Below are 24,117 nucleotides of genomic sequence, written 5' to 3' on the forward strand. Positions count from 1 at the left end.
AAAAAAGGAAATGGCAGAGCCTACTCCCAGGGTACATACAGCTCCTTGTGTACCTCTGAAATAACTTGTTTGGAGATGAGAAAGAGTCGGTATGGTCGGTCAAGACAATATCACACATCCTGGCTCCTTACCTGTGAGCCACCTCAGAAGCGCAAGGTGAGGATGGGGTTCTTCTGAGAGCATTGTACTGTCCTGGCCCAGAGACAGCCTCTGTTCCTTTCTCCAGGCTCTAAGACATTTAAAATCTTTAAGTACAGAAGGCTAAGAAGGAAGGTTGGACATGTTTCCATGACTTTGAATTGTCTTCCTTCACACTGACGGAGCCTCCCTTGCTGCGTACTCGGACTTCAGGATAGGATGGTGGGAAATTAGCCAGCCTCCCCACCGCCCCTCCCTCCTCGTCCCCCCGTATAACTGAAATGTAATGGAGGGACAGACACGTGGCCCCTGACTGCAGAATTGCTGCAGTGACCAAAGCCGCGGGCCTTGTGTGCCCCAGGAGGAGCTGCTGACTCGGCAGCATGTGTCAGGGCTCTGCGCCTGAGGAAGGTCCCCTGGGGGATTGTGTGAGCCTGGGACTGGAATAGGAGCTGGCACAGCAGTGAGGCTATTCTCAGCCTCTGGTCTTGAAACATTTTGCTTTGTTACCGAATTTTGAAAAGCAGTGTACTCTGTCACAGTTTTTTTTTTTTTAGCTGGAATTTTTCTTTATAAGTTTATAGGTATGAAAGATGTAAAAGTATGTATCCAGTGGAATTATAAATTACAATTTAGTATGCATTAAAAATTTGCTTTTGGCTGGGGGCGGTGGCTTACGTCTGTAATCCCAGCACTTTGGCAGGCTGAGGAGGGCAAATCACTTGAGGTCAGGAGTTCGAGACCAGCCTGGCCAACATGGCGAAACCCCGGGTCTACTGAAAACAGAAAAATTAGCCAGGTATGGTGATACGTGCCTGTATTCCCAGCTACTCAGGAGGTTGAGGCAGGAGAATCACTTGAACCTGGGAGGCAGAGGTTGCAGGGAGCCAAGATTGAACCATTGCACTGTAGCCTGGGCCACAGAGTGAGACTGTCTCAAAGAAAAAAAAATTGCTTCCTAGCAGTTGGAAATGTTACTTTAAGTTTTCTTTTTTTTCTGGAGACGGAGTTTCGCTCTTGTTACCCGGGCTGGAGTGCAATGGCACGATCTCGGCTCACTGCAACCTCCGCCTCCTGGGTTCAGGCAATTCTCCTGCCTCAGCCTCCTGAGTAGCTGGGATTACAGGCATGCGCCACCACGCCCAGCTGATTTTTTTGTATTTTTAGTAGAGACGGGGTTTCACCATGTTGACCAGGATGGTCTCGATCTCTGGACCTCGTGATCCACCCACCTCGGCCTCCCAAAGTGCTGGGATTACAGGCTTGAGCCACCGCACCCGGCAAGTTTTCTTTTTTTTTTTTTTTTTTTTTTTTTTTTTGAGATGGAGTTTCGCTCTTGTTACCCAGGCTGGAGTGCAATGGCGCGATCTCGGCTCACTGCAACCTCCGCCTCCTGGGCTCAGGCAATTCTCCTGTCTCGGCCTCCTGAGTAGCTGGGATTACAGGCACGCGCCACCATGCCCAGCTAATTTTTTGTATTTTTAGTAGAGACGGGGTTTCACTATGTTGACCAGGATGGTCTCGATCTCTCGACCTCGTGATCCACCCGCCTCGGCTTCCCAAAGTGCTGGGATTACAGGCTTGAGCCACCGCGCCCGGCCAAGTTTTCATTTTATAGCCCAGAATTTTGTCCTACTGTAGGTTTTTGTTTCGTTTTTTGAGTCAGGGTCTTGCTCTGTCACCCAGGCTAGAGTCCAGTTGCAAGATCTCAGCTCACTTCAGCCTCCACCTCTGAGGTTCAAGCGATTCTCATGTCTCAGCCCCCCAGGTAGCTGGAACTATAGGTGTTTACCAGTACACTCGGCTAATTTTCATGTTTTTAGTAGAGATGGGGTTTTGCCATGTTGCCCAGGCTGGTCTCGAACTCCTGAGCTCAGGTAATCCACCTGCCTCAGCCTCCCAAAAGTGCTAGGATTACAGGTGTGAGCCACAGTGCTTGACCTTAATGTATTTTTTTTGCATCTGCAAGTCTTTTATTTCCTTAAGTGTGTATTTCTGCATAAGAAATGTGAATGTAGTGAAATGTGTTTCCCTTGTCTTAAGAGGCATTAACTTGGTTAGAAAGCTTGTTATATCATTGCAGTTACGAGTAGCATAGAATTGAGCAAAACAACCCAACTTGTATTACAAACTTTGATAAGTAATTATTAAAGTAACAGCTCAGAATGTTTTTGGAATTACACCTCATGATACGGAGAGTATGAGTTCTGTGCCCTAATTACAGGAGGCTTCACTCACCGTAGTCCCAGAGATGTCCACCTGCCTCCGCCTCCCAAAGTGCTGGGATTACACATGAGCTACCGCACCTTCACCAATCCTTAATTTTTTTTTTTTTTTGAGACGGAGTTTCGCTCTTGTTACCCAGGCTGGAGTGCAATGGCACGATCTCGGCTCACCGCAACCTCCACCTCCTGGGTTCAGGCAGTTCTCCTACTTCAGCCTCCTGAGTAGCTGGGATTACAGGCACACGCCACCATGCCCAGCTAATGTTTTGTATTTTTAGTAGAGACGGGGTTTCACCATGTTGACCAGGATGGTATCGATCTCTTGACCTCGTGATCCACCCGCCTTGGCCTCCCAAAGTGCTGGGATTACAGGCTTGAGCCACCGCGCCCGGCCCAATCCTTAATTTTTAAAAAAAAATGCCATCCTTGAGACTGGGCCTGGTGGCTCATGCCTGTAAGTCCAGCATTTAGGAAGCCAAGGCAAGAGAATTGATTGAGCTCAGGAGTTTGAGACCAGCTTGGCAATGTAAGGGGAGACCCTGTCTCTACCAAAAATATAATAATTAGCCGACTGTGGAGGTGTGTGCCTTTGGTTCCCGCCACTCAGGAGGCTGACATGGATTGTTTGGACCTTGGAGCTCAAGGCTGCAGTAAACTGTGATCGCACCATTACACTCCAACCTAGACAAAATCGTCTGATTTTGTTTTGTTCTGTTTTTTTTTTTTTTTTTTTTTTTTTGAGACGGAGTTTCGCTCTTGTTACCCAGGCTGGAGTGCAATGGCGCGATCTCGGCTCACCGCAACCTCCGCCTCCTGGGTTCAGGCAATTCTCCTGCCTCAGCCTCCTGAGTAGCTGCGATTACAGGCACGCACCACCATGCCCAGCTAATTTTTTGTATTTTTAGTAGAGACGGGATTTCACCATGTTGACCAGGATGGTCTCGATCTCTTGACCTCGTGATCCACCCACCTCGGCCTCCCAAAGTGCTGGGATTACAGGCTTGAGCCACCGCGCCCGGCCTTGTTCTGTTTTTTAAGAGACAGGGTATCCCTCTGTCACCCAGTCTGGAGTATAGCGGTGTGATGGTAGCTGATAGCTTATTGTCACTGTAATCTGGAACTCCTGGACTCAAGTAGTCCTCTGTCCTCAGTCTTCTGAGTAGCTGCAACTATAGGCACACGCCACCATGCCTGGCTAATTTTTTTTTTGTGAACAGAAAAAACAATAAACACCTTTATTACATGGGTGAAGACAGAAAACAAGGATTTATTTGCCTTTCCGGGCCTTGATTTTCCTAAGATAGAACTCCAACTCTTTGCCCGATAGCACACAGCCATCTGCTCGGCCACAGTTTCCCTGTCTTGAAGCGATGCACGCAAGAAGCTTGCCCTGCCGGAACTGCTCCTTCAGGAGACTGCTGATTTTGGCATTCTTTTTCCTTTCGTCTTATTTCTTCTGAATTTTTTGATCGTTTTTGTTTAAAATCTCTTCTTCCTCAGAAGTCAGCTTGGCTCCCTTCTTGCGGCCCAGGGGCAGCGCATGGTGGGACTTGTACCACTGTCGGTACGGCGTGCTGTCGATGAGCACGATGTGATTCTTCACCAGGGTCTTGGTACTGACCAGCTCATTACTAGACGCGTTATAGACAACATCGATGATCCTTGTTTTGCGAGTACAACACTCTGAGCCCCAGGAGAAACTCTCCACGTCCAGCCTCAGGGCACACAGGCTGTGTGGATGCGGCAGGGGCCGATCTTGGTGTTGGCAGCCGGGCGCCCCCAGCTCATACTTCGCCTCTTGTGGTGGGGCTTTCTCTTGCCCCTGGTCTTGCGGCGCTTGTGCCAGTTGTCCCGAGAGATGCCCATCGCTTGGTGCTGGCTGGAAAGAGAAATTTTTTTTGTTTGTACTTCAGGTTCTGGGGTACATGTGCAGATTATGCAGGATTGTTGCATAGGTACATGCATGGCAAGGTGGTTTGCTGCCTCCATCTCCCCCCCCGCTTTTTTTTTTAAAGGCAGGAATATCTTACTATGTTTGCCAGGCAAGTCTCAAACTCCTGGCCTCAAATGATTCTGCCTGTTCAGCCTCCAAGAGTGCCGAGATGGCGTGAGCCACTGTACTGGGCTTTAATGCCATCCTTAAACATAACGTTAAAGATGTCATCCACGTGTGCCCTGCCCCAAATACAGCATGAGCATGGGTGAAGGTTTAGAGCTGGAGGTGCCGGTCACCCAGCTCTCCATCCTTGCTGTGCCCTCTCATACTGTGAGGAACGTGCTCTGATCCAAACTGGTCATGGAAGATTAGCCTTACGCCATCATAGCTCTCTGGGTGGAGAACACTAGTGATCCTTTGTCTCACTGGCTCTGACTTGCTCTCACTCAGGGCTTCACTTGGCAGAGATGTGGGGCATTAAATGGCTCAGAGTTGATATTGGTAGTCGGGTGCACAGAATGGTGCTGGTGCTTTTCCACTAAGCTCACCTTGATGGTATTTTCATTGGTGAGGTTTCTCATAGCCTCCTCCCCTTACAAGGTTTTCATAATCAGTCTGATGATTCAAGTCGACTTGTGTTGAAAGCCAGGTGCAGAGGGTATGTGGTCCACCTCCCATGGCCTGCTGTCCTCAAACTCAGTTTAGTCTAAAGCTAGCATAATACCCAGCACCCTGAGGCTGGGCTGCTTTTTTTTTTTAATTTTTTTATTTTTATTTTATTTTTGAGACGGAGTTTCGCTCTTGTTACCCAGGCTGGAGTGCAATGGCGTGATCTCGGCCCACCGCAACCTCCGCCTCCTGGGTTCAGGCAATTCTCCTGCCTCAGCCTCCTGAGTAGCTGGGATTACAGGCACGCGCCGCCATGCCCAGCTAACTGGGCTGCTTTTTGGCAGCAGGAATTCTGCTCCCAGTAGCAGGATGTGTTTGATGAGATATCGCTGTACTGTTTTACCATAAACTAGCTTTCTGGATTGGTTTCAAACAATGTGATCAATTCCTTGTGATTTAGAAGTATAGGACAGTGTGTTACCAAATTGTTAAAATGTAATGATAGGCTGGGTGGCTCAGGCCTATAACCCCAGCACTTTGGGAGGCCAAGGTAAGAGGATTGCTTGAGCTGAGAAGTTCAAGACCAGCCTGGGCAACATAGCAAGATCCTGTCTCTGTAATTTTTTTTTTTTTTTTTTTTTTTTTTTTTTTGAGACGGAGTTTCCCTCTTGTTACCCAGGCTGGAGTGCAATGGCACGACCTCGGCTCACTGCAACCTCCGCCTCTTGGGTTCAGGCAATTCTCCTGCTTCAACCTCCCGAGTAGCTGGGATTACAGGCACGTGCCACCATGCCCAGCTAATTTTTTGTATTTTTAGTAGAGACGGGGTTTCACCATGTTGACCAGGATGGTCTCTATCTCTTGACCTCGTGATCCACCCACCTCGGCCTCCCAAAGTGCTGGGATTACAGGCTTGAGCCACTGCGCCTGGCTTTTTTTTTTTTTTTTTTTTTTTTTTTGAGACGGAGTTTCGCTCTTGTTACCCAGGCTGGAGTGCAATGGCGCAATCTCGGCTCACCGCAACCTCCGCCTCCTGGGTTCAGGCAATTCTCCTGCCTCAGCCTCCTGAGTAGCTGGGATTACAGGCACGTGCCACCATGCCCAGCTAGTTTTTTGTGTTTTTTTTTTAGTAGAGACGGGGTTTCACCATGTTGACCAGGATGGTCTCAATCTCTTGACCTCGTGATCCACCCGCCTCGGCCTCCCAAAGTGCTGGGATTACAGGCTTGAGCCACCGCGCCCGGCTTTTTTTTTTTTTTTAAATAAAAATCTGACTTTAGGGAAAAAAAAATTTTTTTTAATTTGACACGGAGTCTCGCTCTGTCACCCTGGGTGGAGTACAGTGGTGTGATCTCGGCTCACTGCAACCTTTCCCTCCCTGTACAAGCGATTCTCCTGCCTCAGCCTCCTAAGTAGCTGGGACTACAGGAGCGTGCCACCATGCCTGGCAATGTATTTTTAGTAGAGACAGGGTTTCACTGTGGTATTCAGGCTGGTTTCAAACTCCTTACCTTGTAATCCGCTCGCCTCGAACTCCCAAAGTGCTGGGACTATAGGCGTGAGCCACTGCGTCCGGCCTAAAAAATTTTTTAAAATTAGTTGGCCAGGGCCGGGCGTGGTGGCTCAAGCCTGTAATCCCAGCACTTTGGGAGGCCGAGGCAGGTGGATCACAAGGTCAAGAGATCGAGACCATCCTGGTCAACATGGTGAAACCCCGTCTCTACTAAAAATACAAAAAATTAGCTGGGCATGGTGGCTCGTGCCTGTAATTCCAGCTACTCAGGAGGCTGAGGCAGGAGAATTGCCTGAACCCAGGAGGCGGAGGTTGCGGTGAGCCGAGATCATGCCATTGCACTCCAGCCTGGGTAACAAGAGCGAAAGTCCGTCTCAAAAAAAAAAAAAAAAAAAAAAAAAAATTAGTTGGCCAAAACCAGGCGCGGTGGCTCACGCCTGTAATCCCAACACTTTGGGAGACCAAGGCGGGTGGATCATAAGGTCAAGAGATCAAGACCATCCTGGTCAGCATAGTGAAACACCGTCTCTACTAAAAATACAAAAAATCAGCTGGGCATGGTGGCGTGTGCCTATAATCTCACCTACTCAGGAAGCTGAGGCAGGAGAATTGCCTGAACCCAGGAGGCGGAGGTTGCGGTGAGCCGAGATCACGCCATTGCACTCTAGCCTGGGTAACAAGAGCGAAACTCCTCAAAAAAAAAAAAAAAGAAATTAGTTGGCTGTGGTGGCCCATGACTGTAACAGTACCAGCTACTCAGGAGGTGGAGGTAAAAAGGATTCTTAAGCCTGGAAGGTCGAGGGTACCGTGTGATTACACCACTGCACTCCATCTAGCCTGGGTGGACGGAAAGACTTAAAAAAAAAAAAAAAAAAAAAAGGCAGGGTGCAGTGTCTCACACCTGTAGTCTCAGCACTTTGGGAGGCCAAGGTGAGCAGATCACAAGGTCAAGAGATTGAGGCCATCCTGGCCAACATGGTGAAACCCCGTCTCTACTAAAAATAGAAAAATTAGCCAGGCATTATGGCAGGCACCTGTGGTCCCAGCTACTGGAGAGGCTTAGGCAGAAGAATGGCTTGAATCCAGGAAGTGGAGATTGCAGTGAGCCGAGATTGCACCACTGTACTCCAGCCTGGTGACAGAGCAAGACTCCATCTCAAAACAAAAGTAAATAAAATGTAATGATAAACCATTTTTTCATGTGTTATCTTCTTCGTTAGGAAGTATTAAAAATGAATGTGTTCCCATTTCCTAACAATGTCTCTTCAGTTTTTAAATTACCGATACTGAGCTCATAAAGGTGCTTTGTTAAGTAGCATTCACACTCTGGTTTGTGTAACTTGCTCTTCCCCCATTTTTCTGTTTCGTTTATTTAGAAAACTGTTGCAGAAAAGCAGGAGAAGAGAAATCAGGATCGCTTGAGGAGGAGAGAGGAGAGGGAGCGAGAGGAGCGTCTGAGCAGGAGGTGAGCCTGGGCCTGGCACTGGATGGGCTGCCCCGGCCTCAGGCGTCCCCTGCTGCCCCCATTCCACTGTTGCTTGGAATAGTTTGGGCCTGCTCAATAGGCCATTATAAGAGAAAGAAGTAAGGCCAGGCCCGCTGGTTCATGCCTCTAATCCCAGCACTTTGGGAGGCCGAGGTGGGCAGATCACTTGAGATCAGGGATTGAGACCAGCATGTTGAAACCCTGTCTACTAAAAATACAAAAATTAACTGGATGTGGTGGCATGTGCCTGTAATCCCAGCTACTCTGGAGACTGAGGTGGGAGAATCACTTGAACCTAGGAGGCAGAGGTTGCAGTGTACTGAGATCGTGCCACTGTACTCCAGCCTGGGCAACAAAGCAAGACCCCATCTCAAAAAAACAACAACAACAAAAGAGAAGTAAACACGTAGCGTATTCAGTCCAACAAAACAAAACACAGCCCAGCCCAGGACTATGTGTGCATGGCAGCCAGGAAAGGGTCTGAGTTGTTGGAGGCTGTGTGTGGCACTGCTGATGATTTACTGGGTGCTCTGGGGCTGTTGGACGGCTCCTTAGGAGGGGTGGTGCCTGCCGGCCTGTGGAGAACAGTGCTGGTGCGGGAGTGGGAGCAGCAGTACCTTGGGGAGCTGGGCGGGAGAATCTAGATGGAGGAGGTGACAGTTTAAGCCAGGTAAGGGACTTAAGGAGTCTGGGAAAGTTCTGGGATAGAACTGATGGGATCTGCTGTTAGTGTGTGAGGTGTGCAGAGGAGGAAATGAAGCTGGTTCCTGGTTTCTGTCCTTGAGTTGCTTCTTGGTGAGTTTGGAAGGCTGGGCATGGTGTATTGGAGGAGGAAGGATGGAAGTAGCAGCTGCTTCTGGCCACACTCAGCTTGAGAGGCCATCTTGAGGTGGGGGTGTTGAGTCTGAGTGGAGTTGAAAGAAGAGGTGGGAGCCAGAATAACCTCTTGGACACAGCTTATTGTCCAGGAAGGTTCCCAAACTGCTTTTCCTGAAAGAACTACTCATTGTGTAACTCAGAGAGGGCGAATGATGTTTATTGTGTTTGTTATTTTAATTTATTGTGTTTGTTATTTTAATTATCCAGCAGGAGATTTTTGTAAGGAGATTTAAACAGTATAGAAAAAATATTATGCAAAACAGACTCCCATTTTTTGGCATGGAGTTGGACATTTTTACATGCATGATGTTTAGGTCATATATGTTTTGGGTGTACATGGGGCCACTTGACTTTAATGGCTGCACGTTAATTCTTAGCAGGGGCGTAGAATGCAGCCTTGTGGTTTAGCTTTTTCAGACTCTGATTGTGCGGCAGAGTGAGCTGATGGCTCTCCCCTGGCGGGAAGCCTGTGTCTAGAACTCAGGGCTTTGCTTTCACTTTCCTGTCTTTGGTGTGCCCCACCCAGCACCTGCAAGTTCTGTCCTGGTGTCAGTTGTCAAGGCTGGAGAAGCATTTGTAGGACTTGGGTGCGGCACAGTTAACTGTCAGTGTGCACAGATTTCCCACGGCCCTTGTAATGTGACGAGGCTGTGTCTTATGCTCAGATGCAGTCCCCTCTGTGACGCCCAGGTGCCACTGAGTGTGCCACAGAGTGGCGGTGGGGTTGGCCACATTGGCACTGCCCATTCAGACTGGAAACATGCAGGCAGCTTGAAAACAGCAGGTCTTTGGGGAAATGTCTCACTTCGTGGATTAGATTTGGAGCCGTCCCCGCAGATGGTGAGGAATAGGGGTGCTTTCAGGAAGTTGTTCATCTTTTTTTTTTTTTTTTGAGATGGAGTTTCATTCTTGTTGCCAACGCTGGAGTGCAGTGGCACCATCTCGGCTCACTGCAACCTCCGCCTCCCGGGTTTAAGTGAGTCTCCTGCCTCAGTCTCCCGAGTAGCTGGGACTACAGGTGCCCACCACCTCGCCTTGCTAGTTTTTATATTTCTTAGTAGAGATAGCATTTCATCATGTTGGCCAGGCTGGTCTCAAACTCCTGACCTCAGGTGATCCGCCTGCCTCGGCCTCCGAAAGTGCTGGGATTACAGGTGTGAGCCACCCTGTGCTCAGCCCTGTTCACCTTTTTTTTCCCTTTTTAGGTCAGGATCAAGAACCAGAGATCGCAGAAGGTAGGTTTCCAGATCCATTAAAGTGCTCTCAGTCAAATATCTTTTTCCATCAGCCTTTTTCTTAATATTTAATGTTTATGCCTTTACTAATGTTGTCTGGCAGGAGGGCTGGTTTGTGGAGGGCACATGGCAAGGGGTTGCTTGGTACAACAGAAGGTTCCCACTGTTAATGAGAGAGAAGGTTGGGGCCTGCAGGGTGACAGGAGTATCCAGGCCAGATGTTTTCAGGAGGCCTCATTAGAAAGGGTCTAGCCATTGGAGATAACTGATAGAAATATGTTAAATTTGGGGAAATGGGGAAATGTCAGTAAAGCAGCAAGAGCGGAATCTGCTGAGGGGTGGGCCCCTGGTGGCGGTGGCACCTGTGGAGTCTCAGCCTCGAAACCTGATTTTTCAGGTCACGCTCCCGGGATCGGCGTCGGAGGCGGTCAAGATCTACCTCCCGAGAGCGACGGAAGTTGTCCCGGTCCCGGTCCCGAGATAGACACAGGCGCCACCGCAGCCGTTCCCGGAGCCACAGCCGGGGACATCGTCGGGCTTCCCGGGACCGGAGTGCGAAATACAAGTAACTACTCTGACTCCTTCGGTAGCTGCAACCAGGAGTGAGCCCTTCTCTGTGTTCCCAGGGTCTGCTGGGGGCCATGTCTGGTGGGGATGGGCCTGGGCTGGCACCCAGCAATAGGGCTAGGGAATCATAAACGGGACTCTGTGGTCTGGAAAGAGGCGAGAGGGCTGTGGAGGAGTTTTTGCAGCACCAGGTGATGCCGCAGGAGCTGCATGTGTGTTCCCAGCCTGCACCCTGGGGCCCTGTGCACTGCTGCGCCCATACAGAGTGGCTGAGCCTTAATGTCGTGACCAAGCCCTGCTTACCTCTGCTTTCATTTTTGTTTTTGGTATCTTTTTTCCTGTCTCTGTGTGTGTGTGTGTGTGTGTGTGTGTGTGTGTGTGTGTGAGCATAGTGTGTTCTCCTTTGCTCTGTTGCTCCGTTTATGTTGTGCGTGTGTGCGTGCGTTTATATGTGTGTGCGTGTATGCCTGTGTGTGTGCACGCATTTGTGTGCGTGTGTGTGTTTGAGCATAGTGTGTTCTCCTTTGCTCCGTTTGTTGTTTGCGTGTGTGTATGTGTGTGTGTGAGCATAGTGTTGTGTTCTCTTTTGCTCCGTTGCTCCGTTTATGTTGTAGTGAAGGCTCTCTGTATTCAAACTCTTTGCAAAGGTCACTTTTTAATGGCTACCTAACATTCCACATGTGGTGGGCAGGTCGGCCTCTGGGGGGCTTCCGGGTATAGGGGGTGCATGGCCTTCCCTGGCCTGGTCTGTGGGTCCACTGTCAGTGCCTGAGCAGCCAGCAGAAGGGGGGCAGCAGCCTCCACTGAGCCTCTGCTTCCCATTTCCCAGGTTCTCCAGAGAACGGGCATCCAGAGAGGCGTCCTGGGAGAGCGGGCGGAGTGAGCGGGGGCCCCCGGACTGGAGGCTCGAGAGCTCCAACGGGAAGATGGCTTCACGGAGGTCTGAAGAGAAGGAGGCCGGCGAGATCTGAACCTGTCTCCGGGTGCTGTAAATAGTCTGATAAACATTCACACCGTCTAAAATTACCCTTTATATTTGCTGAATATAACTCATCTTTTGTAGTTTAAAATTTCTATTGTTTTGGAGCTAGCTGTGAGTTTCTAGAATTGTACAGAGTTGCTCCTGTGTTTTGGGGTCATGTTGAGTAGGAATAAATAAATATGAAGACTGCCTCCTGAGGCTGTGCTGGGGTCTGTGCTGTCCTCTGCTTGGAGGCTCTTCACTGTGACCCTGTGCCAGTGCCATCAGTACCTCACAGGAACCATGACTTACTTGTGGACCACGTCTTGTCTTCTGGCATCCAGTAGATGCCAGGGCACTTCCTGTCCTTGGCACCTGACCAACGGGACCCAGATGTATGTGGCTCTTTGTTTGCTCGGTCCCACGTACCCTTCTGAGTGGCTGAGCTGTCCATCTCCGATGGGGAGGAGAGAGGGACCCCATTCTGTATTCATTTAGGAAAAGCTGTCTTGTGTGGTCAACTGTTGCTACATCCTTAACTTGGGACTCAGGTAAGTTACACCGGACTTCCTGTTTTGAAGTTACTTAGCACAAAAAAATACCCATGGGGCTGGGCATGGTGGCGCATGCCACTAGTCCCAGCTACTACTCAGAAGGCTGAGGCGGGAGGATTTTTGAGCCCAGGAGGCTGAAGGCTGAGGCTGAGGTGAACCTTGATTGTGCCACTGCACTCCAGCCTGGGTGACGGAGGAAGGCCCTGTCTCAAAAAAAAAAAAAAAAAAATGTGGTTTGACTCATGTTCCATGTGGGCCGATGATGTTACCCACCTCTCAGTTCTTTGCACTGCTCTACATCGGGCAGGAACTTTTTTTTTTTTTTTTTTTTTTTTGAGACGGAGTTTCGCTCTTGTTACCCAGGCTGGAGTGCAATGGCGCGATCTCGGCTCACTGCAACCTCCGCCTCCTGGGTTCAGGCAATTCTCCTGCTTCAGCCTCCTGAGTAGCTGGGATTACAGGCACGTGCCACCATGCCCAGCTAATTTTTTGTATTTTTAGTAGAGATGGGGTTTCACCATGTGGACCAGGATGGTCTCGATCTCTCGACCTCGTGATCCACCCGCCTCGGCCTCCCAAAGTGCTGGGATTACAGGCTTGAGCCACCGCGCCCGGCAGCGGGCAGGAACTTTTAAGACCAAAATGAAGGGCTAGGCATGGCAGCTCACGCTGGTAATCCCACCCCTTTGGAGGGCAAAACGGCTGGATCACTCTAGGTCAGGAGTTGGAAACCAGCCTGGCCAACATGGTGAAACCTCGTCTCTACTGAGAATTAATTATCCTGGCGTGGTGGTACACATCTGTAATCACAGCTACTAGGGAGGCTGAGACAGGAGAATCGCTTGAACCCGGGAGGCAGGGGTTGCAGTGAGATAAGATCGCATCCAGCCCAGGCAACAGAGCAAGACTCTGCCTCAAAAAAAAAAAACAAAAACCAACAACAAAAATGAAGCCCTTCTGCAAAGGATACGTGCTCACTAATGTGTAGATAATGGGAGCTCCTTCTCTTTTTCACTATTTGGGAGGTTTTTGGAATTCCTGAGAGTCACATTGTTAACACAGTCATCCTCATCCACTTTGTCTCTGCAGAAGTGCAGGCGCCACCCTTGAGCACACACAAGCACCATGGTCTGGGCCTTTTCTTTTTTTTTTTTTTTTTTTTTTTTTTTGAGACGGAGTTTCGCTCTTGTTACCCAGGCTAGAGTGCAATGGCGCGATCTCGGCTCACCGCAACCTCCGCCTCCTGGGTTCAGGCAATTCTCCCGCCTCAGCCTCCCCAGTAGCTAGGATTACAGGCACGTGCCACCATGCCCAACTAATTTTTTGTATTTTTAGTAGAGACGGGGTTTCACCATGTTGACCAGGATGGTCTCGATCTCTCGACCTCGTGATCTACCCGCCTCGGCCTCCCAAAATGCTGGGATTACAGGCTTGAGCCACCGCGCCCGGCCCCAAGTCTGGGCCTTTTCATGATGTAGCTGGTGGCCCTGCCCTGGGCTCTCCTGCCACAGGCTATCCCTTCCAGAGGACAACGGGTAGGTGGGCTGCTCTGCCAGCCTGTGACACGGGTCTTGCCCAGTCAACCGTCTCCAAGGAAAGGAGGGTGGAAGGGGCTGCCCTGTGCAGGAGTCACTGGGATTAGTGCCATGCTTTGCAGGCTTATCCTGCACATGGGACTGAGGGTACTTGTTCAGCCTGTGTGCTTCCCTCCTAGTCTTGGAGGGAGTGACTGGGTTTGGGCTCCCTATTCCCAAGCCTACATTGTGGTCATGGCTGTGGCTGCCTGGGTAATGAGTGTTTGCATCCCAGGTTTTCCTGGGGCTTAAGCAGACAGCCCCACCCTCAGGCCTAGCACCACTGTGAATTGTTTGGGTCCTTTTCTATGTAGACATTTGTGTGTGTAGACAGTTGTTTTTTGCTTTGCTTTTCTTGTCAGGGAGTGGGGTTTACAAAAAAGGTGCTGTGCCTCTGGCCTTCAGTACTCACATCCTGTGCCCTGTATCTGCTGATTACAGTTGAAGGACAGGCCCCCTGGGATGCAGCATCAGTGTCCTGGGCCTTCCCTGGTAGCCTCATGGTGGTGCAGCCATCCAGGGCACCCTCTGTGCAGGGAGAGATGCTCCTGCCTCCGTGCTGTGCAGGGACAGTGAGGTGGACTCTATACACGTGCCAGGTGGCGCTGACCAAACTGAGCTTTATACCCCTTTCTGCTCATAACCACCCACGACAGCTCTTCCTCCCTCCCTTTCTGCTGTCAGAGTCGCTGTAGGGGACCCACGTTTCACTCTCCATCCGATACAGCAAGTCCTTCCTCTCCACAGCAGTACCAGTACATCTCGCTGAAGATGGCTAGCGGGAGGTGTGTGGGTCTGAAAGTGCATCCCTCCCATGTGAAGGAGTCTGTGGTGTCAAGTGGAGCAGGCCCTTGCTCCACCCACGGAGCTCCATCTTAGCCTGCAGCCCAGGCTTGATGAGAACAGAAGAGTAGGGGCCTCTCCAGAACATTTGGTGATTTAAAATTATTTATTTTTTTGAGACATTCTTGCTTTGTCATCCATGCTGGAGTGCAGTGGCACCATCAGGGCTCCCTGCAGACTCCTGGGCTCATGTTTCTGCCGCTCAGCCGCCGAGGTGGCTGGGACTTTGGCGCACACTACCACATTTGGCTAAGTTTTTATTTTTTTGTAGACAGATCTCACTGTGTGGGTCTTGCTATGTTGCCCAGGCTGGACTGCAGTGGCTGTTCACAGGTGCAGTCCCACTACTGATCAGCCGAAGAGTTTTTACCTTTGTTTCCACCCTGGGCTGTACACCCCTCCTTAAGCAACTTTGTGGTCTCCCATTCCCGAGATGTCACCATATTGATGCCAGACTTAGTGTGGACACCTGATCGGCAGAGCACACTGCAGTCCAGAACTCCTGGGCTCAAGCGATCCTCCCACCTCAGCCTCCCAAGTAGCTGGGACTACAGGCCTGTGCCACCATGCCCAGTGCTCAGGCTATTCTTGAGAACTCCTGGGCTCAGCTGATCCTCCCACCTTGGCCTCCCAAAGCACTAGGATTACAGGTGTGAATCACTGTGGCTGGCAGTGGTTTTTTTTTTTTTCTTAAAAAGATAAATATCTCTGCTTGGTAGGTGCTATCAATGCCAAACTAGCTGGACAGGGGTGGTGCATGGTGCCACCTTTGCCTCCTGCACGGGGTCCCCTTGGGTTTGGGGAGCATATGGGCCTTGGCTGAAGCCCTGAGTAGGTTAAGGGTAGTCCTGTGGGGAGGAGAGGAAGACGCGGACAAGGGCCGAGGCCATTTCCCACCCCAGGTGTGACAGGCAGGTGCTGGGCTGACGCAGGCTGAGGACCCCCATCTTGGGCAGCATCTTTTGGGGGAGGTGTGGCAGCCTGGAGCCAGGGCTGTAGAAGGGCCTCCTGTTTATTCCCTCATCTGGAGGGGTGGGGTGTTTTTATATATATATAATTTGTTTTCTTTGAGACAGCCTCACTCTGTCCCCTAGGTTGGAGTGCAGTGGTGCGATCTCGGCTCACTGCAACCTCCGCCTCCTGGGTTCAAGCAGTTCCCTGCCTCAGCCTCCTGAGTAGCTGGAATTATAGCGCCTGCCACCATGCCCAGCTGGTTTTTGTACTTTTAGTAGAGACAGGGTTTCACACTCTTGGCAAGGCTGGTCTTGAACTCCTGACCTCGTGATCCACCCCCCTCAACGTCCCGAAGTGCTGGGATTACAGGCGTCAACCACCGCACCTGGCCTAAAATGTTGTTGTTGTTGTTGTTTTTGGTTTTTTTTTTGAGACGGAGTTTCGCTCTAGTTACCCAGGCTGGAGTGCAATGGCGCGATCTCGGCTCACTGCAACCTCCGCCTCCTGGGTTCAGGCAATTCTCCTGCCTCAGCCTCCTGAGTAGCTGGGATTACAGGCACGTGCCACCATGCCCAGCTAATTTTTTGTATTTTTAGTAGAGACGGGGTTTCACCTTGTTGACCAGGATGGTCTCGATCTCTCGACCTCGTGATCCACCCGCCTCGGCCTCCCAAAGTGCTGGGATTACAGGCTTGAGCCACCGCGCCCGGCCTCTAAAATGTTGTGTTTTTTTTTGTTGTTGTTTTGTTTTGTTTTTTTTTTTTTTTGAGACGGAATTTCGCTCTTGTTACCCAGGCTGGAGTGCAATGGCGCGATCTCGGCTCTCCGCAACCTCCGCCTCCTGGGTTCAGGCAATTCTCCTGCCTCAGCCTCCTGAGTAGCTGGGATTACAGGCACGTGCCACCATGCCCAGCTAATTTTTTGTATTTTTAATAGAGACGGGGTTTCACCATGTTGACCAGGATGGTCTCGATCTCTCGACCTCGTGATCCACCCGCCTCGGCCTCCCAAAGTGCTGGGATTACAGGCTTGAGCCACCGCGCCCGGCCTTAAAATGTTTTAATTATAATAAAATGCATATAAAACTTAACTGTTGCAACAGTTTTTCAGTGTACAGTTTAGTGGCATGAAGTACACCCACATAGTTGTGCAGCCTTCACCACCTGTGCAGGGGTGGTTTTGAAAAGGCAGAGTGGGTCAGCTGTGGTGGTTCACACCTCTAATCCCAGGAATTTGGGAGGCCAAGACGGGTGGATCACCTGATGTCAGGAGTTTGAGACCAACCTGACCAACATGATGAAACCCCATTTTATTTTATTTTTTTGAGACAGAGGGAGTGCAGTGGCACGACCTTGACTCACCGCAACCTCCACCTCCTGGGCTGCAGTGATTTTCCTGCCTCAGCCTCCCAAGTAGCTGGGATTACAGGCATGCACCACCACGCATGGCTAATTTTGTGTTTTTAGTAGAGACAGGGTTTCACCATGTTGGTCAGGCTGGTCTTGAATTCCCAGCCTCAGGTGATCTGTCCTCCTTGGCCTCCCAAAGTGCGGGGATTACAGGTATGAGCCACCATGCCTGGTTGAAACCCCGTCTTTACTGAAAATACAAAAATTAGCTGGTCATGTTGGCGCGTGCCTGTAATCCCAGCTACTTGGGAAGCTGAGGCAGGAGAATCGCTTGAACCTAGGAGGTGGAAGTTGCAGTGAGCCAGCATTGCACCACTGCACTCCAGCCTGGGTGACTGTGCAAGACTCTGCCTAAAACGAAACAAAAAACAAACCAGAGTGCAGGCTGGGCACAGTGGCTCGCACCTGTAAGCCCAGCATTTTGGGAGGCTGAGGCCAGTGGATCATCTGAGATTGGGAGTTCGAGACCAGTCCGACCAACATGAAAAAATCCCATCTCTATTAAAAATACAAAATGAGCTGGGAATGGTGGGGCATGCCTGTAATCCCAGCTACTTGGGAGGCTGAGCCAGGAGGAAAAAAAGGCAGAGTGCAAACTTTCCTGGACTTGAGTGGGTCTGTGAGGCTCTCCAACAGTGTGGAGAGCCCACAGCTGCTCTCCAGATGTGCACCTCTGGGTGGGTTCTGTACCAAGTGGTCTGAGCCCTTGAGCCAGGGCCAGCTCTGTCCAACCCCATATCTCCAGAAAGGATGGGATCTGGCTCTCCCAACTTCATTGATGCTCTGGATGCAACCCAGGCCCAAGTGGGTGACCATGCCTACTTACAGGAGTCAGAGCCTGGGGCTTCCCCAGGGGCCCTGAGCCTCCTGGGCTCTAAGTGCCTGCTCCTGGGTGCAGAGGTGCAGCAGTCGAGGGTCTGGAGGTTGCAGTGAGCTGAGATCACACCATTGCACTCCAGCCTGCATGACAAAACTTCGACTCAAAAAAAAAAAAAAAAGCAAAACAGGATGTAAGATGGACTGCAGGTTTACAGGTCCACAGAAGAAATGCTCCTTTGGGCAACACCACAATGGGAAAACAGGCCAAGAACGCAGCGGGTGGTTCATATGCAGGAGAGGGCAATGGCAGATGCCATCATCCTGACGATCGAGTTGTTTCTGTGGACGGACTGCCCAGACTGGAGTGCAACAGCACACTTTGAGCTCACTGCAAACTCTGCCTCCCAAGATCACACGATGCTCCCGTCTCAGCCTCCCAAGTAGCTGGAACTACAGGCATGGGCCACCACGCCCGGCTAATTTTTGTGTTTTTAGTAGAGACGGGGTTTTGCCACGTTGGCCAGGCTAGTCTTGAACTCCTGACCTGAGGTGATCCACCCACCTCAGCCTCCCAAAGTGCTGGGATTACGGGTGTGAGCCACTGTACCTGGCTGATGAAGTTTAAAAAAGACATCACTAATCAAATGTCCGCCCACAACCATGGAGAGCAGTCAAGGACACAGGCCCTGGCCTCCCACTGGTGAAACTAAGGCAATATTACCCAAAAACCATAGCAGCCGGGCGCGGTGGCTCAAGCCTGTAATCCCAGCACTTTGGGAGGCCGAGGCGGGTGGATCACGAGGTCAAGAGATCGAGACCAGCCTGGTCAACATGGTGAAACCCCGTCTCTACTAAAAATACAAAAAATTAGCTGGGCATGGTGGCGTGTGCCTGTAATCCCAGCTACTCAGGAGGCTGAGGCAGGAGAATTGCCTGAACCCAGGAGGCGGAGGTTGCAATGAGCCGAGATCGCGCCATTGCACTCCAGCCTGGGTTAACAAGAGCGAAACTCCGTCTCAAAAAAAAAAAAAAAAAAAAAAAAAAAAAACCATAGCAGTGGGCACACTTACCCCAGAAATTCCACATCTATAAAAATTCCTCCAGGGGCTGGGCATGGTGGCTCACGCCTGTAATCCAAGCACGTTGTAGGCCAAGGTGGGCGGATCACCTGAGGTCGGGAGTTCAAGACCAGCCTGACCAACATGGTGAAACCCCGACTTAAAAAAAAATCCCTCCAGGAAATAATTAGGTGTGTGTATACAACTGCAGCTATAAGTATTCACAACAAAGTTTTCTGCAGTTTTCAGAACCATACAGATACAAATGAAAATTCACATCCCCACTGCTTTTCTTTCCTGGGATTATATCAGGTTGTGCCAGTTGTCTTCTCTGTCCCTGTATCCCATACCCATGGAATACAGCTCCCAGCATTTGGTATTTTCTAGTTTTACTGTGGTGATATTAATATAAAAATGGATTTATGCGATGGCTGGGCACGGTGGCTCAAGCCTGTAATCCCAGCACTTTGGGAGGCCGAGGCGGGTCGATCACGAGGTCAAGAGATCGAGACCATCCTGGTCAATATGGTGAAACCCCATCTCTACTAAAAATACAAAAAAAGTTAGCTGGGCATGGTGGCGCGTGCCTGTAATCCCAGCTACTCAGGAGGCTGAAGCAGGAGAATTGCCTGAACCCAGGAGGCGGAGGTTGCGGTGAGCCGAGATCGCACCATTGCACTCCAGCCTGGGTAACAATAGCGAAACTCCATCTCGAGGGAAAAAAAAATGGATTTATGCTTTATATGTTGGCTATGGCACGTTCTGTTATATAAACGTCCTGGCATTGCTCCATGTCTGTACTCAGACTGATCTAATTCTTTTTGGTGGGTACACAGCATTGCCTGTGTGACTCTACCGTCACTTAACCTGTTTTCTATTCATGGATGTATTGATTGTGCATCATATTTTTTCTTTTCCTTTTCTTTTGCGTGTAGGGGGTGTAGTCCAGCTCTGTTGCCAGGCTGGAGTGCAGTGACTCAACCTCAGATCCCTGCAACCTGCACCTCCTGGGTTCAAGCGATTCTCCTGCCTCAGCCTCCCCAGTAGTTGGGACTACAGGCACATGCTGCCAGGCCTGGCTAATTGTAGTTTTAGTAGAGACAGGGTTTCACTATGTTAGCCAGGATGGTCTTGATCTTGTGACCTTGTGAGCCACTGTGCCTAGCCTTTTTTTTTTTTTTTTTTTTTTTTTAACAGGGTCTCACTCTCACCCAGGCTAGAGTGCAGGGACATGATCACGGCCCTCTGCGTCACTGCAGCCTTGACCTGCCATGCTCAATTGATATCCCCCTCAGCATCCTGAGTAGCTGGGATGACAGGCACATGCTACCATGCCTGCTAATTTCTAAATTTTTGGTAGACGCAGGGTCTCCCTATGTTTCCCTTGTCTCAAAGTCCTGGGCTCAAGCAGTCTTCCCACCTCAGCCTTCCCAAGTTCTGGGAGTACAGGTGTGGGCCACTGTGCACCCAGCTAGGTGCATGTCTTTGAACATCACTGCAAATGTCCATTGGCCCTTGGCCCATCTGAGTTGTCTGTCTACTGGCTTATTTTTGTTAGGTTGACTGACTTGAAAGGGATAGGGAGCCAGAAGAAAGATAATTTGGAGATCTGTCCTTTTTTTTGAGATGGAGTCTCTCTCTCTTGCCCAGGCTGGAGTTCAGTGGCTCAATCTCAACTCACTGTAACCTCTGCCTCCCTGTTTTAAGTGATTCTCCTGCCTCAGTCTCCTGAATAGCTGGGATTACAGACACCTACCACCACACCAGCACATTTTTTTATTTTTAGTAGAGATGGGGTTTTATCATGTTGGCCAGGCTGGTCTCAAACTCCTGACCTCAGGTGAGTTACCTGCGTTGGCCTCCCAAAGTGCTGGGATTACAGGCATGAGCCATTGTGTCCACCCCAGAGATCTTTTTTATATGGTAGAGATAACCTTTATCTGCCACATGTAGCAAATAATTTCTCTGGCTCCTCCTCCACCCAAGACAGAGTTTCACTCTTGTTGACCAGGTTGGAGTGCAATGGTGTGATCTTGGATTACTGCAACCTCTGCCTCCTGGGTTCAAGCAATTCTCCCGGCTCAGCCTCCTGAGTAGCTGGGATTACAGGCGTGCAACACCATGCCCAGCTAATTTTGTATTTTTAGTAGAGATGGGGTTTCTCCATGCTGCACAGGCTGGAGTGCAATGGTTTTATCTTGGCTGCAACCTCTTCCTCCTAAGTTCAAGTGATCCACGAACCTCAGCCTCCTGAGTAGCTGGGATTGCAGGCACACGCCACCACATCCAGCTAAATTTTGTATTTTTAATAGAGACAGGGTTTCACCATGTTGCCCAGGCTGGTCTAGAACTCCTGGCCTCATGTGATCTCCCCTTGGCCTCCCGGAGTACTGGGATTACAGGTGTGAGCCAGCTCGCCCAGCCTGTCAACTTTCCTTTAGTGTCACCTTGAGGATACCGTTTCTTTTTCTTTTTCTTTTTTTTTCTTTTTTTTTTGAGACGGAGTTTCGCTCTTGTTGCCCAGGCTGGAGTGCAATGGCGCGATCTCAGCTCACCACAACCTCCGTCTCCTGGGTCCAGGCAATTCTCCTGCCTCAGCCTCCTGAGTAGCTGGGATTACAGGCACGTGCCACCATGCCCAGCTAATTTTTTGTATTTTTAGTAGAGACGGGGTTTCACCATGTTGACCAGGATGGTCTCGATCTCTTGACCTCGTGATCCACCCGCCTCGGCCTCCCAAAGTGCTGGGATTACAGGCTTGAGCCACCGCGCCCGGCCTGAGGATACCGTTTCTGAAGAAAAGCATCTCTAGATGTGCTTCTAGTGCCTACAAGGACTGGGCGTTAAATGTTATGGCTCTGTGTGGGGCGTTTGCCGCGTGTGTGGGCGTGGCATGTCTGTGTCACACAGTTGCGCTTGGATCTGACAGCCATGTCCTGTTCTTGTTGACACATGACACGGTCTGCCGCGTGTCACGTGGGGAGTGAGGGAGGTGCTGCACCTGTTCCTGGACCTGCGCTACACAGGAAGGTGCAGCAAGCATTGTTTTCCGAAGTTCTGCCATGACCATGATTGGTTTTATGGGACAGACAACACAGAAGGCCTATCTTCCCTCTCCACAGTAGTGTGGGCGAAGGCAGGGCCGTGGGCTGGCTCCTGGTCCACGTCGCCCGCTCTGTGACTAGGTACTGGGCTTGGTCCCCCCTCCTCCCCCGGTCCCGCGGCGCCGCTAACGGGCTGTGTGCTGCGCAGGTGCCGGCCCGCGCCGGGAGAGGGCGCTGTGCCCTAACCCGCTCCGAGGCTGCCCGGACCCTGACGCCGCTCGCGCGCGCTGAGGCTGGACGTGCGGAGTTCGCGCGGTGGGCCCGGGCCACGCACTTGGCCCCGAGTGGGGAGGACGCCCTCGCGGCCCGCCGCCCCCACCTGCCACCGCATTCGGCCGGGTCAGGCCGTACCCAGGTCAGTGCCCCGGGGGCGGAGGCCCCAAACCTGTCGGGGGTGGGACGGGGCGCGCCTGGATATGGACAGAGTGCGCCCCCAGCCGCTCCCAGGCCCCTGCCTTTCCTTGGGGAGGGACGGCGCCTTTCCCTCAACAGTGTCCAGCCCTCGAGAGAGCACGGCAGGAAGACTGAGCCTTTGCGGGGGCTTTACTCAAACACGGGGAGGGTCGCCTGGGGGTCTCGCGGCCACCTCCCATAGTTCACTGGTACTCGGAAGCCAGCGCCGAGATCACGTGGCTCAGGAACTTGTCCAGCGACGCGTGCAGCGCGGGGCTGAAGTCTCCGGGGTAATGCCGGGCGAGGGTGACCAGCAGGCAGTGGCCGAGGAGCTGCAGCGGGCGCGCGAGGCTCACTCGCCCGCCCCCGCCCCGCGCGCCACCCGCATCTACCCCGCTGGGGCCCTCCCGGGGACAGGCGCCTAGCGAGGCCCCCGCTCACCTGGAAGCTGGCGGGGTCCACTCGCAGCTGGCGCGCGTGCAGGTGGCTCAGCGCGGACAGCGCGCGGGGTAGGTCGTCCAGGCGCTCCACCGCGAGGCTCAGCGCGTCCGCCACCTTCTGCCCGTGGGCTCTGACCTGGGCGGAGCCGGGGCTCAGGTCCAGGTGAGAGAAGTAGGTCTTCGTGGCGGGGAAGGCCAGGAAGGTCCTACGAGAGGAGCGGGCGTGACGGGCGTGAGGCGCGTCCGGGGAGCCTGGGGAGGAAGGGCCCCGGGGCGCGGGGGCGCCCAGCCTCGCCGCACCTCTCCAGGGCCTCTGTCGTGTAGACCCCGACGTTGCTGCCCAGCTTCTTCCACAGGGCGCGCACCAGCGCCCGGTCCTCCGCGCGCAGCGCCATCCCCGCGCCCGAACCCGCCGCGCCTGCGCCGACCGGCAAGGGGTCCCGCGGCCTCCAGGGGGCGCCGCGCCGCAGCCTCGCCGCCCTGGGGTCCGCGGCCTAGTCCCCGGTCTGTGCGCGCTCAGTCTCCGTCAGCGCCGACCGGGGCCCTCTGAATCGCCCTAAATCCAAGGCCCCCCGTTTTAGGTGTTCACCATATGGAAAATAGTATTTACCAGCCTGGGCAACATAGGGAGGCCGCACATTCACAAAAAAAAATTTCAAGTGTAGCCGGACATAGTGGAGCGTGCTTACATATATTAGAGAAATATGTAATAATAATATATATATATATATATGTAACTAAATATATAATACTTATTATTTTTGGAGATGGAATCTCACTCTGTCGCCCAGGCTGGAGTGTAGTGGCGTGATTCCGGGTCACTGCAACCTCTGCCTCCCAGGTTCAAGCGATTCTCCTGCCTTAGCATGACAGTAGCTGGGATTACAGGCGAGCGCCACCACCCCAGCCAATTTTGTATTTTTTTTTTTTTTTTTTTTTTTCCTTTTTTTTGAGACAGAGTTTCGCTCTTGTTACCCAGGCTGGAGTGCAATGGCGCGATCTCGGCTCACCGCAACCTCCGCCTCCTGGGTTCAGGCAATTCTCCTGCCTCAGCCTCCTGAGTAGCTGGGATTACAGGCACGTGCCACCATGCCCAGCTAATTTTTTGTATTTTTAGTAGAGACGGGGTTTCACCATGTTGACCGCAATGGTCTCGATCTCTCGACCTCGTGATCCACCCGCCTCGGTCTCCCAAAGTGCTGGGATTACAGGCTTGAGCCACCGCGCCCGACCAATTTTGTATTTTTAGTAGAGACGGCGTTTCACCATCTTAGCTAGGCTGATCGCGAACTCCCGACCTCAGGTGATCCTCCCGCCTTGACCTCCCGAAGTGCTGGGATTACAGGCGTGAGCCACTGCACCAGGCCATATATATTACTACAACTCTGAATTTCGGCATGGATTTCGCATTGGAAGTACG

The 24,117-nt window shown here is 51.6% G+C and overlaps 2 protein-coding genes and 1 long non-coding RNA gene across 8 annotated transcripts in view; 2 read left to right on the top strand and 1 right to left on the bottom strand.

Moving 5' to 3' along the window:
• Positions 1 to 11,767, top strand: part of LUC7L (LUC7 like) — a 34,718-nt gene extending 22,951 nt beyond the window's left edge. For 4 of the 5 annotated variants that reach the window (XM_074381840.1, XM_039478021.2, XM_039478023.2 and 1 more), the window contains 4 exons: positions 7,798 to 7,886; positions 9,992 to 10,021; positions 10,419 to 10,586; positions 11,418 to 11,767. In XM_074381840.1, the coding sequence (XP_074237941.1) occupies positions 7,798 to 7,886; positions 9,992 to 10,021; positions 10,419 to 10,586; positions 11,418 to 11,559 (429 nt within the window). In that variant the 3' untranslated portion in view covers positions 11,560 to 11,767. Of the gene's footprint in view, positions 1 to 7,797; positions 7,887 to 9,991; positions 10,022 to 10,418; positions 10,624 to 11,417 lie in introns of all 5 variants that reach the window. The other variant, XM_039478022.2, reaches the window with a different exon arrangement.
• HBQ1 (hemoglobin subunit theta 1) lies at positions 3,600 to 23,116 on the bottom strand. Of its 2 annotated transcripts, none has more exons than XM_074381841.1 (3): positions 22,998 to 23,106; positions 22,699 to 22,903; positions 3,600 to 4,242 (listed from the first exon to the last, which is right to left on the bottom strand). In XM_074381841.1, exons 1-3 carry the CDS (start codon positions 23,090 to 23,092, stop codon positions 3,811 to 3,813), a joined length of 732 nt encoding a protein of 243 aa, XP_074237942.1. In that variant the 5' UTR covers positions 23,093 to 23,106; the 3' UTR covers positions 3,600 to 3,810. The 2 variants fall into 2 exon arrangements, with proteins under 2 accessions (XP_074237942.1, XP_039333960.1); XM_039478026.2 differs by lacking the exon at positions 3,600 to 4,242 and adding an exon at positions 22,390 to 22,589 and having other exon boundaries at positions 22,998 to 23,116.
• The window catches only part of LOC141580541 (uncharacterized), a 32,069-nt gene continuing 29,980 nt past the window's right edge, over positions 22,029 to 24,117 (top strand). Inside the window, exon 1 of the long non-coding RNA XR_012512727.1 lies at positions 22,029 to 22,219. This is a non-coding gene — a long non-coding RNA (uncharacterized LOC141580541). The remainder of the gene's footprint in view (positions 22,220 to 24,117) is intronic.

This window comes from Saimiri boliviensis, chromosome 12 (genome assembly GCF_048565385.1).
Source record: "Saimiri boliviensis isolate mSaiBol1 chromosome 12, mSaiBol1.pri, whole genome shotgun sequence".
NCBI classification, from domain to species: domain Eukaryota; kingdom Metazoa; phylum Chordata; class Mammalia; order Primates; family Cebidae; genus Saimiri; species Saimiri boliviensis.

Coding starts and splice junctions, on each gene's coding strand:
- HBQ1 (XM_074381841.1), bottom strand. CDS start 23,092: ATGGCGCTGCGCGCGGAGGACCGGGCGCTGGTGCGCGCCCTGTGGAAG. Junction 22,904..22,997: donor ACGACAGAGGCCCTGGAGAG/GTGCGGCGAGGC, acceptor CTCCTCTCGTAG/GACCTTCCTGGCCTTCCCCG. Junction 4,243..22,698: donor TGGACCCCGCCAGCTTCCAG/GTGAGCGGGGGC, acceptor TTCTCTTTCCAG/CCAGCACCAAGCGATGGGCA.